Raw genomic sequence first — 15069 nt, forward strand, 5'->3', positions numbered from 1 at the left:
CAGTTACAGATTTGCTGTTCTGAACTGTTTGGAAGTTTCTAGAAGGCCAGTGCTTGCTTGGGCTAAAGGGAAGTCTCTGTGTTCACCAGTGGGAGTGGTTAACACTGAACAGCCTGCCTGTCCCTGGAGGAGTGGTTACTACCTAGAAACTGTAGTTTTATTGGACATTTTGGGTCAATTCTAAACTCCTTGATCTCTCTTTCTTAAAACCCTACAACTCTCTTTTTTGCGCTGTTTTGCACACTGAGCAGCGTCGGGCAGCGCCGCCTAAACAGGTTTAAACTATTCCAGGCTCCACAAAGTCTGCTCTTCACTTTTTCCCTTAGAACTGTTCAAACTCTCCAAGTAATCACTCTATTCTCTTTCTAAAGCCCTGCACTTGCTCAGCTCTTATAAGGAAACACTAACTAACTAAAGCACTACACCCTCCTTGACTTCTCATAAGTATTAGACTCCCGATTGGTCCTTCCTGATCAAGTGAAAAATCAGTTCCCTTCCCTAATCTGATCAGTAAAAAAGCAATTCCCTATACTAATCTGGTATGTCCAAGGGTCAGTTTCAAGGTTACTCTCCAGTCCAGCTGGTGAATCTGGGAATTTTGAGGCAATGTTACAATTGCCTTATGTACACAGACAACCCTCTCCTCCTTCGAACAAACTCTAATACATGTGAGAGATGCAGTTACACAGCCAAACTGGAGGCAGAGCTCTCTCAACCCAAGACTGGCACAGTCAGTCAGGAGGAAAAGTTAACCACCCACACCACAAATCCAGTCTCACACAGACCTATTGCATCTGCATACCCAACACATAAATACACAAAAACATACTCGGAGGCTCTAAATAAAAATCTGCCTAAACAGCAAAGACCTCCTAAGCAGATATCCAAGCAACAGCCAACCCTCAACAATACCCACAAATCACGTATCTCACAAAATCAGTGTGCCTCACAGTCACAGCCCTTAAGGCCAAACAACACACCAAATACACTTGTTATAGGGGACTCTGTTGTCCGGCACACTGATGTCCCGCTCACCAGACTGAACAAGGAGAAGGTCACTGTAAGCTGCCTGTCGGGTGCCAGGATCCGCCACATAACGCAAGCACTCAGGTCACTCCAAAGCAAGTACAAATATGACTCCATCATTGTCCATGCTGGTGTGAATGACCTGAGACGTACCTCCCTGGACTACATAAAAAGAGACATAGAGGAGCTCTCTGACCTTGTAGCCCAGGCTGGTATGACCCTGACCTTGAGTAGCATCTTGCCCTCACCAAGAATGATGCCACAGTATAAAGACAAAATGATCAGTTTCAACAATTGGCTAAAGTATTGGTGTCATTCAAAGGGGATCCAGTGTCTGTCAGCCTGGGATGACATGCTCGACAAGCCACGTTGCTTCGCTAGGGACGGCTTGCACCTGTCACCCTTAGGCTTTCGTATACTGGCCAAGGCTCTTGCCACCCCCATAGTGCCTTTTTTAGGCAAGGCTCAAAGGACAAACCCACCTCCATAGACAACCCAAAGATAAAAAAACTAAAGGTGATGCTACTCAATGCCAGAAGTCTAAACCTCAAGATGCACGCACTCGAGACTCTCCTCAGTATGGAGAAAATCGATGTCTGTGCAGTAACAGAAACCTGGTTCAAGGCTCCTGAGAGCACCCAGCACTACCAGGTTATAACTCATACCATGCGTTTCGGCCAAAAACTCGGACCGAAGCACAAAAGGAGGGGGAGTATCTATATTCATCAAAGATACCTACACCTCCAGGTTAGTGGCACTGCACGAAGCATCGGAAACCATCCATGTGCAACTAACAGCGGGCAAAACTGCCTTTCAGTTTGTAGCCTGCTACAGAACACCCTCCCTATTACAGGAACCCCACTTGGCATTCCTGAGAGCACTTGAGAATATGAAGGTCTCTCCAAACACTATATTATTGGGTGAATTCAACTACCCAAACATTGACTGGGAAAACTACTCAAGCCCAAACACCCTCGCCCAACAGTTCCTTGAATTTATAAACTCTAACGCAATGGAACAACTGGTCACCACTCCCACAAGAGGGAACAACATACTGGACCTGGTCATCACCAACATGGGGACTCTATGTTCCACACCAGAGGTAAACCCCTCATTGGTAAGATCAGACCGTAAACAAATTTCCCTGGACATCCATATCCCGACCCCATCCCCAGCCAAGGAAATCACTGTAAAGAATTTCTCAAAAGCCAACTTTGCACTTCTCAAGACTGAGGTGGAATCCTTCAAAGCCCCTGGGCCAGAGGATAATACAGCCCAATCCACAGAATCCTTTACAAATGCATTCTATGAGCACCTGCAGGAATGCATGGATCGTGCTATCCCAAATAAAACCAAGACTCACTCCTCCAAAAACAGGAGACCGGTCTGGTGGACCCCGGCCATAAATAAGCTATACAACAGAAGAAGGAAACTACTACATGACAGAGCAAAATCCCAAAAAGGGAAGGCATCTCTGATCAGTATTCGCAAGAAACTTCGATCCCTCATAAAATCATCAAAGGCCAGTTTCGAAAGAAAAATTTCCGTAGACACTAAAGATAATCACAAGGCCTTCTTTAGTTATGTCAGGAACATGGGCGGAAACTCCTGGATATGCTCTGAATTGTTGCATAACGGTACAAAATATACCGAACCTACAGACATAGCCAACATCCTGGCAGACAGATTCAGCGCAAACTTCTCCCCTCCTTCCCCCCAAAGGAGCAAACGCCTATCCCAACTGAATGTAACCTCCCTGACATCACAGATGCACAGGTGAAAGCTGCCCTCTCCAAAGCAAAAAACACAGCATTTATGGGACTGGACGGTGTCCCAGGCTGTGTCTTACACGAGCTCCAAGAAGAACTGAACCCTCACATTGTCACTGTTCAAACTTAGCCTTACTACAGGATATGTACCCAAAGAATGGCGTACAGCTACAGTGGTCACACTCCACAAAGGTGGTGCCACAACGGACCCCGGAAACTATCGCCCCATAAGCCTGACTAGTCTGGTATTATCATTGAACTCATAAACAAAGACATTGTGAGCCTCCAGACACTGGACCCTACCCAATTCGGCTTTGTTAAGGGCAGATCTTGCCTCTTAAACCTAGTTGATTTCTTTGAAACCATTACCAAAGCCATAGATGAGGGCAAGGTAGTCCACACAGCCTATCTGGACCTCGCAAAAGCCTTCGACACAATACCCCACTCGGGCATCATAAATAAGCTTACCAGCTTAAATATCAACCCCTGTATCACAAGATGGGTTGCAAACTGGCTCAGAGATAGAACCCACATGGTCAGAATCGCAGGTGCCATGTCCAAATCCAAACCAGTTACAAGTGGCATCCCACAGGGCTCAGTTCTGGGACCTCTCTTGTTCGGTATATACTTCTCTGAGGTTTAGGCTAACACGGGGGGATTATGGCTGACAAAGTTTGCAGATGACTGCAAACTGGGGGCCATAATCGAATCTCTAGCTGACACAAGCATTTTCCAAAAGGGTCTCACAGAGATGGATGCTTGGTGCCAGAGCCACGGCCTCAAGCTAAATGCTAAAAAGTGCATAGTCATCCCCTTTGGGAAAAACAAGGTGCCCACAAATTGCCACATAGGTGGTAATCCATTAAGTACGGAGGAAGTAATTAGTGATTTGGGGACCAACGTAGATAGTAATCTCTCCTTTGTTAATCACGTTGCCGAAGTGGTTAGAAAGACCTTATATATAGCCCACCTTATCACGAAAGGGTTCACATCTAGATCAAGAGAGGTCATTGTGCCCCTCTACTCGTCACTCATCAGGCCCATAATTGAATACAATGCCCCTTTTGGGATGTACCTTACCCGACACCTGCAGCAACTGGAGAGACCCCAAAAGTACCTCACCAAGAGGATCATGGGCTACAAACAGATGTCCTATGCATCTCGACTAAATAAACTCCAGCTCTACTCAGTTGCTTACTGCCTACTCAGAGGCGGTCTATGCCTGACGTACAAAGCCATGTCTAACCAAAAATTAATGGACATGCTCCACCTCAAAAAATCCAAGTCCCTTAGAGCTACACGCTCCAGGGACCTAAACCTCAGCACAAAAATAAGTAGGACATGCTGGAGGGACAGATTCATTTCCCAGAGGCTCCCCTCAATCTGGAATAGAATCCCAATTCATGTTAGACATAGCCCCTCGCTGACCCTCTTCAAGCGAAATTTAGACGCGTGGATGGGAAATCGCAAATTCACCCCTGGGATCTCTCCTGTGTCCCTGCTAGACAGAGGGACGGTAAACTAATCTTAAAAGGGTACCTTCTGTGACCTACTTTACAGAGGCACAGTAGGCTAATCTAATAGGGAGGCGGAAGCCAAATGCACTCTGGCTAGGCTTATAAATGCCCTAGGGCAGATAGCCTAGTATCTACCTGTGAACCTATGTGCGTAGTGAGTTAGGCTTGGCCTATTTTCCAAAATAGGGATAGCTTAGGAAATAATTGCTGACCAGGGGACTCCATTTATGTTCAGAGTAATGTACTGACTTTGCCAGTGCTTTTAAGGTCAAACAATTAAAAAAAACAGTGTGTACCATCCTCGTGCATGTGATAGTGTTTTAAATGAACATTAAAATGAATGCTAAGAAAAGTTATTGAGTGAGATGGTAAAAACTGGAACCAGAATACTAAATTTGTTGTTTGCCATTGGAGAAGTACTGGAAATTTTCCACAACAGAATGTAGACCTTTTATTATATGGTAGGCACCTTCTTAGACTACTAGACATATCCAGAGAAACTTGGGAAGAAGAGAGAACCTAACTTAAAACAGTTTTATGACACTAAACTAAATTAAAGAATGGGCTTAAAGTGGTGATACCCGTCAAACGGGAGCACATGGAACAAGCCTGAGCTATAGAAATTCGAGGAGTATGGAATTCAGAACTAAAGATCAAATTTTGGCTTTGCCCCCCCCCCCCCTTTTAAAAAAACAAGTTTCTGACTATATGTGCTATCAATATTAAGTGCAGTCCTTTGTAGTTATCTTAGTTGCATCACCTGATTAAACTGGTGAAGGAAGAAAGCTGACCTATATGCCTGGGCTCCCTACTGAAATGTTGATACTTGAAATGCGAGTGCTGACTAGCCAAAAAAAAAAAAAAGACTGAAAAACATAGAAATATAGTGAATGTCAAAATTCCTTAAAACGTCTTTTTGCGAGGAGGGTAAGCCACCCACACCTCCCCAGACTTATGTATACCAACTCTGAGATCCCTATATCTAGGAGGAAAAGGGAAAATTTTGAGAAATGGAATCTCAGACTTGGTAGATGTAAGTCCACTTGTTCAGCTATTCAGTCTCCATATTTTGGGACTCTTTGTAGCGGGTCCTGACATTTCAAATGGTTACCATATGCCTGCCATGAAGTCAGATGGCATACACTCTGTAAGACAGAGAACCAAGAGATTGAGAGTTTCTGTTAAGCAGTGTTTTCAGAACTACCTGGCAGAATAAACCTGTCTCATTATTGTCCCATATTGAGACCATTCCAGCAGAGAGATTTCACTAAAACCTTACAGAATACCAGAGTCGAGTCACAGAGAAAAGCTGAGCAAAAATAAGTATCTGCTTAAGATGGGGGTGATTGAGAAGTTAAAAGAGAGTGGAACAGTGCCCCCCCCCCAAAAAAAAGCCGCTCAGTCTAGAAAAAAGGCAGCCTTTTCCTAGGGGGTTTATTTCAGTATACTCTCCCCCCCCTCTTTTTTCTGGTGCTCCTGTGTCCTTTCAAAGATTAATGGCAGAATCTGAAAGCTCCATGTCTAAGATATAATGCACTCTGGGGACAGGGTCTCACACATAGCAAAGATTTGGGCTGTATTATGGTTTTCAATACAAACCAGGTGACCGTCAGTGCCACCAAGACCAGGTTGGGCATGACAGAAGTAAAATATTTGGGATGCATAATGGGTAGGGGAGTTGTACAGCTAAAGAAGGAAAATCAAGATGCATTAAAAAACTGGCCTACTCCATGCACTGTAGAGCAAGTGAGGGCACAGCTGGATGCTATCATTAATGCCTGTCCTATTTTGCATCTGTTGTATGCCCTCTTATAGATTACAGAAAGGGGAAGATACCCCTTAAGTTGAGATTGTCACTGTTGCAGATAATGCCTTTAAACTCTTGAAGGAAATGTTAAGTTCAGAATATTTTTAGTATCCACAGATTCCAGTCATTAGTTTGTACTGATGCATCAGAAGCAGGCATAGGGGCAGTGCTTTCACAGGAATTCGATGGAGAAGAACACAGTCTACTTAATTCCTAAGGTAAGTAGATCAGAAGAGACCAGATATTCCACTAAGAAGGAATGCCTGGTGATCCACTATGGGTGCACTTGTCACTCAGATGTCATCAACTTGACAGGGACTTTGTTGGTCACAGACCATGCGCCCCAGTTTGGCTACATAAGTAACATGGTGGGAATATTAACTTTGTAGTTTTGTGCTGTTCTTAAAACTATTTAAATTTACTTTAAACATAGTTCAGCCTCAAACCAACACAATGCAAACGACTTGTCTAGAGCTCACAACCCATCTTGGCCTGAAACTATGAGTGGCAAGCTGGGGGATCAGATGTAACATAGTGATGGGGATTTGCCTTGTGATGTGTCAAAATGTTTTAAAACTGAAGTGAGATATAAATAACTGCTGTCCGATAAGGACGCTGAGTGAAAGCACTCTTGGACTGTGTTAAAACCAATATTACTGATATTTTTTCTTTGTGGGGCTAACGTAGAAGGTCCCTTGAATATTTTCTTTTGCTTTAACTGTATTTACAAAAAAAAATTCACACCACTGTGTTTAATGCAGCTGAATTATTTTATACCACTGTCTATGTGTTTGTATGTAAAATGCTTGTGTGTGTACCCAGTAACATATTGGGTTAGTGGGTAATAAGTCATGAATTTGCATTTTTTTCTTGTAAGTTGCTTAATTCATATTTTTTAGAATACTATTTTCTTACATGCTTTTTTAGCTTGTGATTGTTTCAGCTGGGAGAATATACCATACTTGAAGGTAGATTTGAGTTGCTTTATGGAATACATTTCTGAAGCTTGCTGAAATAGCAAAGAAGACATGGGAGGAGGAGGAAACCCCATTTAAATATGTACTCGCACACAACGCAAACTTGTAACTAGACGAGTCTGTGGAGGCTCAGAAACAAGAAGTGAAAGTTCTGAGAGCTACCTGATAGAACATACATAATTCTGTATTACACTGAAACTGTGCCCTCTGGAAGGTTATCTTAAAAGTTATATAGGGTACAAGAGTCTCAAAGAAAGTTAATTAGTGAGAAATTTCAAAGAAAGTTAATTAGTGAGAAATTGCAGAAGATACTTAAATTGTCAGTTAGGAGTTACTGACAGGTCTGAAAGTGAATGGAACAGTTTGATTATTTTGATCCCTAGGCTAGACTGCTATGTAATATTGGAGAGGTTAGGCAGGGTTTGGGACAGTTGACATTAACGTCATTGTTTGTGTCTTTTGGCTTTTCCCAGTCAGGAGTCGCCACAGTGGAACTCCGGTCCGCTAATGATTGGTAGTGGATTTTTACATACTGGGTTACCAGCCCTGACGCACAACCTTCAACGAAGGCACGCCCCATTCACGTATGACATTAACGTCATTAAGGGTGGTTTATCTGAGTTCTATGATCCAGCTTAAATGGTATATAACAGGAGAGAGGGTTCTGTGGTACGTGGCCATTGCTGTGTAATGGTTGTTAAATAATCATGAGTATGTTACTTTTTCCATGTTATGTACTGTTTATGTGAATATACTATTTTCTTTTGTAATTTAATATTCAAATGGGGTGTTTATACATAAGAAAATATGACTTTAGCTTGTGGTATTGTTTAGCAGGGACCATGTACCACGTGTTAAGGTAGAGCCAGGACAACAACAACAAACACTGACTGGAATCACCTACTGTAGAGAGATCAAAAGAAAGATATGACTCTGCAAGTCTGAGGCATGCTTCTTGGTACAGTGTTTGGAAATTATGGTTGCCTGATCATTGCGAAGGGAGTAAATAGTTTTGGATACTTAGGTGTTTGCCAAGTAGAAGATATGCTGATTTAAACTTGACTGAAGAGTGCCAAGAAGATTGCCTTAAGACTCAAATGAGGACATACTTCAGCTGTACAAGAAGCTATTTGAGCAGTGTGCTGGTGGTAGAAACCTGAATGGTGTTTTTTGCTAACAAGTGAAGTTTTGATTTTGTTCATTTATTTGACAAAGCAAAAACTTTGCTTGTATTACCACATATTCTCCAAGTATTTCTCTTACACGCACACACTGTCTGTATGAGGTGGTGTCAAATTTTAGCTTGGTTCTAAAGTAACAGATTTTATGGCTTCATAATTCTTCTCACACTTGGCTCTAGAAATTACAGACAAGTTTTATGGCTACACAGTTCTACAAAGTATTGGCCAATTTACATCACTTCTTTTTTAATTTATCTAATAAAAAAGTGTATAGTAGAGAGTCGATTATCCGAACGCAGCCTTTCAAAGTTTTCAGGTAGGAAAAATCATAAAGTCTGAATATGTAAATGTTGTATGTATTCGCTTGTGCATGTTTTTTTGAGCTTGTAGCCTGCTTGTATGTGAAAAATATTCTTTATTGTCCACTGGAATTGCTGAATGGTTGAAATGTGTATTCCCTGCATGCAGAAAAAACAAGGTTTTAGATGTTTTTTATCCAGTTCAATGTATGTTTGATTATCCAAACTACCCTAGGTCCCAGTTAGTTCAGATAATTGATTCTCTACTGTATTGAAAAATTATTGTTCTCTTCATATATTGAATGAAGGTCTTTTTTGTCAGTTGTTACTTCAGCATTTCCCAGTAAACTCTTGTCCATACAGTAGTACACTGGTAATTATATTGCAGTGTACTGTAGTCCACAGCCCTAGCCATTTTGTGAAATAAATGAGTTACATTTGTTTAACATAGCTACCCTGCAGTGAAGTACTGACATTTTCTATGCTTTTAAGACATGTCTTATCTGTTAACAAAGGGAAAGAAAATGCTTGACTTTTTCTTTTTTTTTCCCTGCTTGACGTTTTGTTGTCAGTTTTGTGCATCTTTTTTTTGAAAAGTACTTTTGGTAGTAAGTATAGCCAGATGGTATTTTGCAGTGTTGGCATTGTAACAGCATATTCTGAGTAAGAGTTCAGGTAATAAGAGCTTTTGGGCTGTATTAAAACCAGTACAGTATGACCAGTTGATACCGATTTGACACAGATGGTAAAACTGAGTATCAAACAGCTGAACAAGGTATTTGAAAATGCACACTGTAAAGGAGGAATTACCATTTTTAATTAAGTAAGGCATTTTGTCAGTTTTCTAGACACAGAAAAAATGTAAATTTTGAAATCAAAAGGCCTTGAGAAAGGACCAGGTTTTGAGCTGAAAATGTTTTGAAAGCGTTGTATGTATGTCTAAAATCATATTGTTATTTTTCAGTGTGGCGTTTGCTCATGTTGGTGTCTTTTAATTATTAAAATACTATTATGCTCAAATTAAAAGCTGTTTTATCTTGTTTCAGGGGTATATCTGATGTGTCTGTGGCACTTCTTGTTAAACTCAAGAGTGGCCTGCAAAATTGTATTAATTTTATTTTATTTTTGCTGCAGTTTCTCCTTCCCAAAGTGCAGCTTCTCTTAGAAGATGACATTTTTATATGATTGTTGCTCTGGTGCCTGCTGACCATTAAATATTCACTCGATCAGACATTGCCCATCCCTTCCTTTGCTCTCCAAGGCAGGGTTGTCATTCAGGCAGTTACAAGGGTGCCTTGTGCTCTTACTTGCATCACAGCAATGAGAGTATTTTTAGATGTCCTAACTCTTCTGCTGTGCAGAGGACATAAACTATGCCACCATGATGGCCTACAGTGCTCTGTTTTTGTGAGTGCATGCTTCTGCACATTTTGAAGGCTAAAACCCAATGAAGGCTTGTTATCCTGTGCCTACCCTCTGGCTGCCCATTTGAGTTACCACTCCACCACCAAGAGATAGGGTAGTGTTTACAACTGGCTTTGCCCCTCTCTTCTTCCTAATTTCACCTGTCTATCCTCCTTGCCAGTGTCACCAAGATTTAGGGCTTTATCCCTGTATGATACTGGTACAGGATGAAGATGAAATTTTTTGACCTTCCATTTTCTTCAGGCTGTCCTTATAAAATTTAGATTGCCAGCACTCAAAATTGCTACTTACTTTTAGAAGTTCTGGCTGCAGTGTCATAAACATTTTTACGTGATGCAAGAAAAACACACTACACAGTGGAATGAAGTGTCCTTACGTCAAATAACAAATCCAGCCCACCTCGGCAAAAACTTTTTACCTGATACCAGTGACAGTTCTGTGTTTTGTGGTCTGTGCTCTTTTTAACATATGGTAAAGTGCCCATCCTTCTTCAGATACAGATATTTAAATAACTTTTACTTTTTATGATACTTAGAATTAATTAATTGCAAACAGTCATTCCTCCATTTTGCTGCCATGGTCATCTTGCAGTTATCAGGTTTCCTGAATTTCTAGCACAGCTTCTCTTGGCTATGACTCATGATGTGCCATGAATAAGATGCAAAACTCCAAAGACTCTGTGGGTGAGTAGAAGCGAAAGGGCTTTGGTCATCTTGGTCTGTGAGCTTTATTTGAGCCAAAAGACGTAGTTAATGTAGGGTAATAGCCAGACAGATAAATTTTCTGAAGAAAATACTGCAAGATTTCATTCATACTCAATGGTGTGCAGTTTAGAAACTGAATAGCGTATATATGCCATGGAAAGCTGAGTAATTAAGTCTTGCTTTATTGTAAGTGGTAGTGTAGGGATCATTTGTAGACAGTTTACACAGGAAACTAGAGACTAGTTTGAGGAAGTATTGTGATTAGTGTATAGCTGTCCTTCAAGAGACTGTCCACAAGGTGAGGTTCATGAGTTTTTTTTATATGTAACATTCAAATTTTGCTATTATAGATTAGGCCAACTAACTCTGTAGCTGAGGGATTTGAACACTGCGTTTTTTAATAAACCAAGGGTCATTAGTTCAAATCTCATTTGGCAGTTAACTTAAAGAACTAAGGCTGTGAAATGTTAATGATTTGCTTTCTTTTATCCAAGGTTTGATTCTGTCAACCTGTTTGCCCACTGAGTGACCCTTTAAAAAGGCAACTGGAAAATCGAGTTAGGTTCATCGACAGCTTTCTGAACCTTATGCCTAGTAAATCTTTATCAATCATATTGTCTTTCTCCAGGGAACCATAAGAATAATTTGTCAGATGTAATGTTGATAGTTCACCTGGCTACAGTTAGTCTGTGCTTGCAGCCATCTCATTCAGATGGATTGTGAAAGCAGTCTTTTTATTATATGATTTAACCTGTCACTGAGATTGAGATACACTTGCATGCACGTGAGACTCTCACGTTCTTTTCTCAGTCACACTCTGCCAGTTATCCCTGTCCATATCCACTGGAAGTATTTAAGGACTTCATGCATTCCCAGTGCCTCCTTCCTCAAGGAGAGATTGTTAATGGAGAAGGTAGGAGTGGCCAGGAATGCAGTATGAAGAACAGAGCAAGTCAGCTGGAGTAATTTTTGAATGCTGTAATAAAATGGTTGATAACCTTGCAAAAATCATTATTAGTGGAATGGAAGAAGGAAAGTGTGTTTAGCGTTAAATCATAGTTGGGAATTTTTAAGGATTTTCAAGAACCTAAAGATTAAATGACATGAAAGACCACTGTCCATGGTAGGTGGTGAAAGACCATCATTGATGCTGTTAACTACATTACTGGTTGGCGTGAATAGTTTTCATAGTAGTGCAACAAGATGTTAAACCACATTACACTAAGCCTATTCTAAGTGTTGAAAAGGAGGTGATGTTGATAAGATGACAAAACATACATTTGATACTTGATTACACGCTGTGTTTACAGAACTGTACCTTCAAAACAGTAGGGCTTCAACAACCAGTTCTGTTGCTGAAAAAACAAAATATCCCATTATTCCTGTTCACAAGATGTTGAAGCTTGCTTGAGTTTTTTTTTCTTCTGCCAAATGGTAACCCCTCATAAACAACCATGAATTGCAGTCTTGAAATGACTTTCAAAAATTGTAGCCCTGTATGAGCAGATGAGTGTGGACCACAGCAGGGTTTAAAATCCTAGACCTTTTCTAAAAATTGAAGGTTAAAATTAAATGCTTCTTTGTAGAAACTATAATAAATAATGGTGTAATTGTACAATTAAGGTAGGTATAAGTAAATATAAGGAGAATAAATTGTAGAAGTTGTTTAGCTACAGATTTGAGTTCCTTGTTTTTCAGTAATGTAGCAATGCATGAAAGTGTTCTTGGATGACCATAGGACATGGAAACAAGACAATACTGGACAAAGTACACACTTTATGTAGAAAATGACCAAAACTGCTGTTGCAACCTGTAAGAAAAAAGTTGCAAAGTTACAGCTTTATTTCTTGGTTTATTAGTGAAGAAGACCCCATGCTGAAATATTCCTTTTACATATTATACATTTAAATATTATACATACTAAATCTAGAGTACTTGATAATAGTTTTCAATCTTACTTACAAACACTGGCTAATCTACAATGTATGTACTGTACCTGTGTACTATGTATGTATTCTACCTATGTTCCAAATTTCATCTGTACACCACAAGTCTATTAATTACCTTTATTTTTAAATTAATATTTTTTGTTTGTTCTCTCCACTGTAACTGTTGATGTGCCGCATACCACAGTAAAAACATGTCTCTTGTAATTTGTGTGTATACTGATCATGTCTAAATAACTAAATGTGCCTGTAATTTTTCTTTGTGGAGCTTTTCTCCCCGGGCCTCTGCTGAAAAAGGGCCTTTTTGGCTCAGTCAGACACCATCAGTTAACAAATGTAAAATAAAATAAATAAAATAAATTACTCTTTTTTTTTTTTTTTTTTAAGACCTTAATATGCTTTATTTAGGGAAGCAAACACACCAACCGTTGAGAAAAACACTTTATAAAAAGGCAAAGCTTTCGGGCAAAAACCCTTCTTCAATACCAATACAAACATGCATAACAGCAATATGCTTTAAGTAGGAGCCAAAGAAATCACATGACTGCAGCCAAAATCATGTGACACCCATAAAATCATATATAAATGCAATTTATAACAAAAATATAATGAAATTTATACATAGACAAATAAACTTCAACAGACATACAAACATATTATGTCTCTTCAATTACATAATTTAGTTCGTTGTAACTTCATTAAACCTGGTTTTAAACTAATTTAGGAAAGCAGACAGTAACCATTTTAAATACATTATAGGTACAGAAAAAGTATAAATACAATCACAAATGAAAGCTAGCATTCACTCTTCCCAGCCACACTGTATTGTATGTATGAGATGTAGCAGCTTTTCAGAGTGCACATACCCAGAATAAGTTGTCTGCTAAATAACATGCTTGTTGCACCAGAACTTGGGAACCCTTCTCATAGAGGACATACAGGAAGAAACAAAGAAATAATAAAATGGCAAGGCTGAGGACGGCTTGGTGGTGGTGGTTGGGGAGAAGTTATTGGTTTACCTTTTTCTTTTTGAACCTTTATTAGTGACTTGGCTTTGTTTAAACTTGCATTTATTTATTTATGTTTGTTGACCAGGAAAAAGCACTGACCATACCAGGCCATTTTCAAGCACAGCTCAAGAAATACATGAAATTTCCGTCAGATCAAAAAATAATGCATATTATTTAAAATCTTGAAAATGTTGCAAGCATGTTTGATTTTGCCATTTTCCTTCCATTTTGATTGAGCTAGACTTGTACTAAATTCAGGTGGTGGCGGTAAAGGCCACCAAATATTTGAAATAATTAACTGATGCATTAATTGACTACTTAAGAAGTTGGTCCTATGATATCTGCTTTTGTTTTGAGGCCGTCTGTTTTTTTTTCCCCCTTCTAGGATGGTGAAATAGTAGTTGATTGGAGGCTACAAGATGATAACCTAGACTCTACAAGCATTCCTTTTGCTGGAAAGGTACAGCGTTTTTATAATACTGAAATCAGTTTTAACGACAGTTTGACGACTAGGTTTTTATTTTGTTTAGTGAATGTATCGTAAACCTTTGAAGGTTGCTGTAGCTTTCAAAAGATTTAAATGTTAGAAAGACTAAAGAATTAAACTAAAGAAAAGTCTGGCCTTTTTTTTCCCCATCAACCAGTTGTATAATTTAAAATCAATAGGTTTATATGTAGTAGTAAACTTGTCAGAAACTAAGATTACATTTATTGCATTATGCATCCGCTAGGGTCATATTAAGTGCTAATACTGATTTGGTGAAATTGAGACACTTTCTTGGAGTGCTGTACTGTTAGTTATCACTGTTTGGACAACACAGGTGGTCTGAGTGGGAAGTAGAGTTGAATGGATCCACAGTTTAGTTATCATTTTTTTTGCATGTTATGTTTTTAATTAGATTTTATTTCCACACATGGATGTGTTGTTTTGAGATGTAGTGCAGACTGTGGTTCTACCCTTCGCTAACCATAACTAAGTGCTGTCAGCAGGATTACCGTTGATCAATTGAATTTTCAAAATGAGTAGTATTTCTGATGAAATGTAAAAACAGTTCTTTAATTTATGACATAGTGCTGAGGTTGTGAGACACACACACACACACACACACACACACACACACACACACACACACACACACACAAAACTATCCCTTTATTCTCTCCCTGCCTCTATGCAAGCTACTAGTCCATATGCACTTCCAGAGACTTTCAGTGCCCATTGTGTGCTCCCTGCTTGGTGATTAGTCTGCCAGTATTCATTCCCTGTGAGGAAGAAGGGGTGGTTGACAAAAGGACTGTCTTTGGTCACCTTTTATAGTCAGTGCAGTGGTGTTTGTGTTTCACTGTTGCAGTCCAGACTTGTGGGATTTCCTGTCATATAAGCCCTTGGCCGGCCTGACTACCAGAA

General features: G+C 39.8%; 1 protein-coding gene across 1 annotated transcript in view; it reads left to right on the top strand.

The window, feature by feature from the left end:
* TBC1D15 (TBC1 domain family member 15) overlaps nt 1–15069 on the top strand; it is a 2197436-nt gene that overhangs the window by 201464 nt on the left and 1980903 nt on the right. The window contains exon 4 of the mRNA XM_044057253.1: nt 14047–14121. Within this exon, the coding sequence (XP_043913188.1) occupies nt 14047–14121 (75 nt within the window). The remainder of the gene's footprint in view (nt 1–14046; nt 14122–15069) is intronic.

The sequence above is a fragment of the Protopterus annectens genome, chromosome 15.part0, assembly GCF_019279795.1.
Source record: "Protopterus annectens isolate FY-2018-M chromosome 15.part0, PAN1.0, whole genome shotgun sequence".
Classification (NCBI taxonomy): domain Eukaryota; kingdom Metazoa; phylum Chordata; order Ceratodontiformes; family Protopteridae; genus Protopterus; species Protopterus annectens.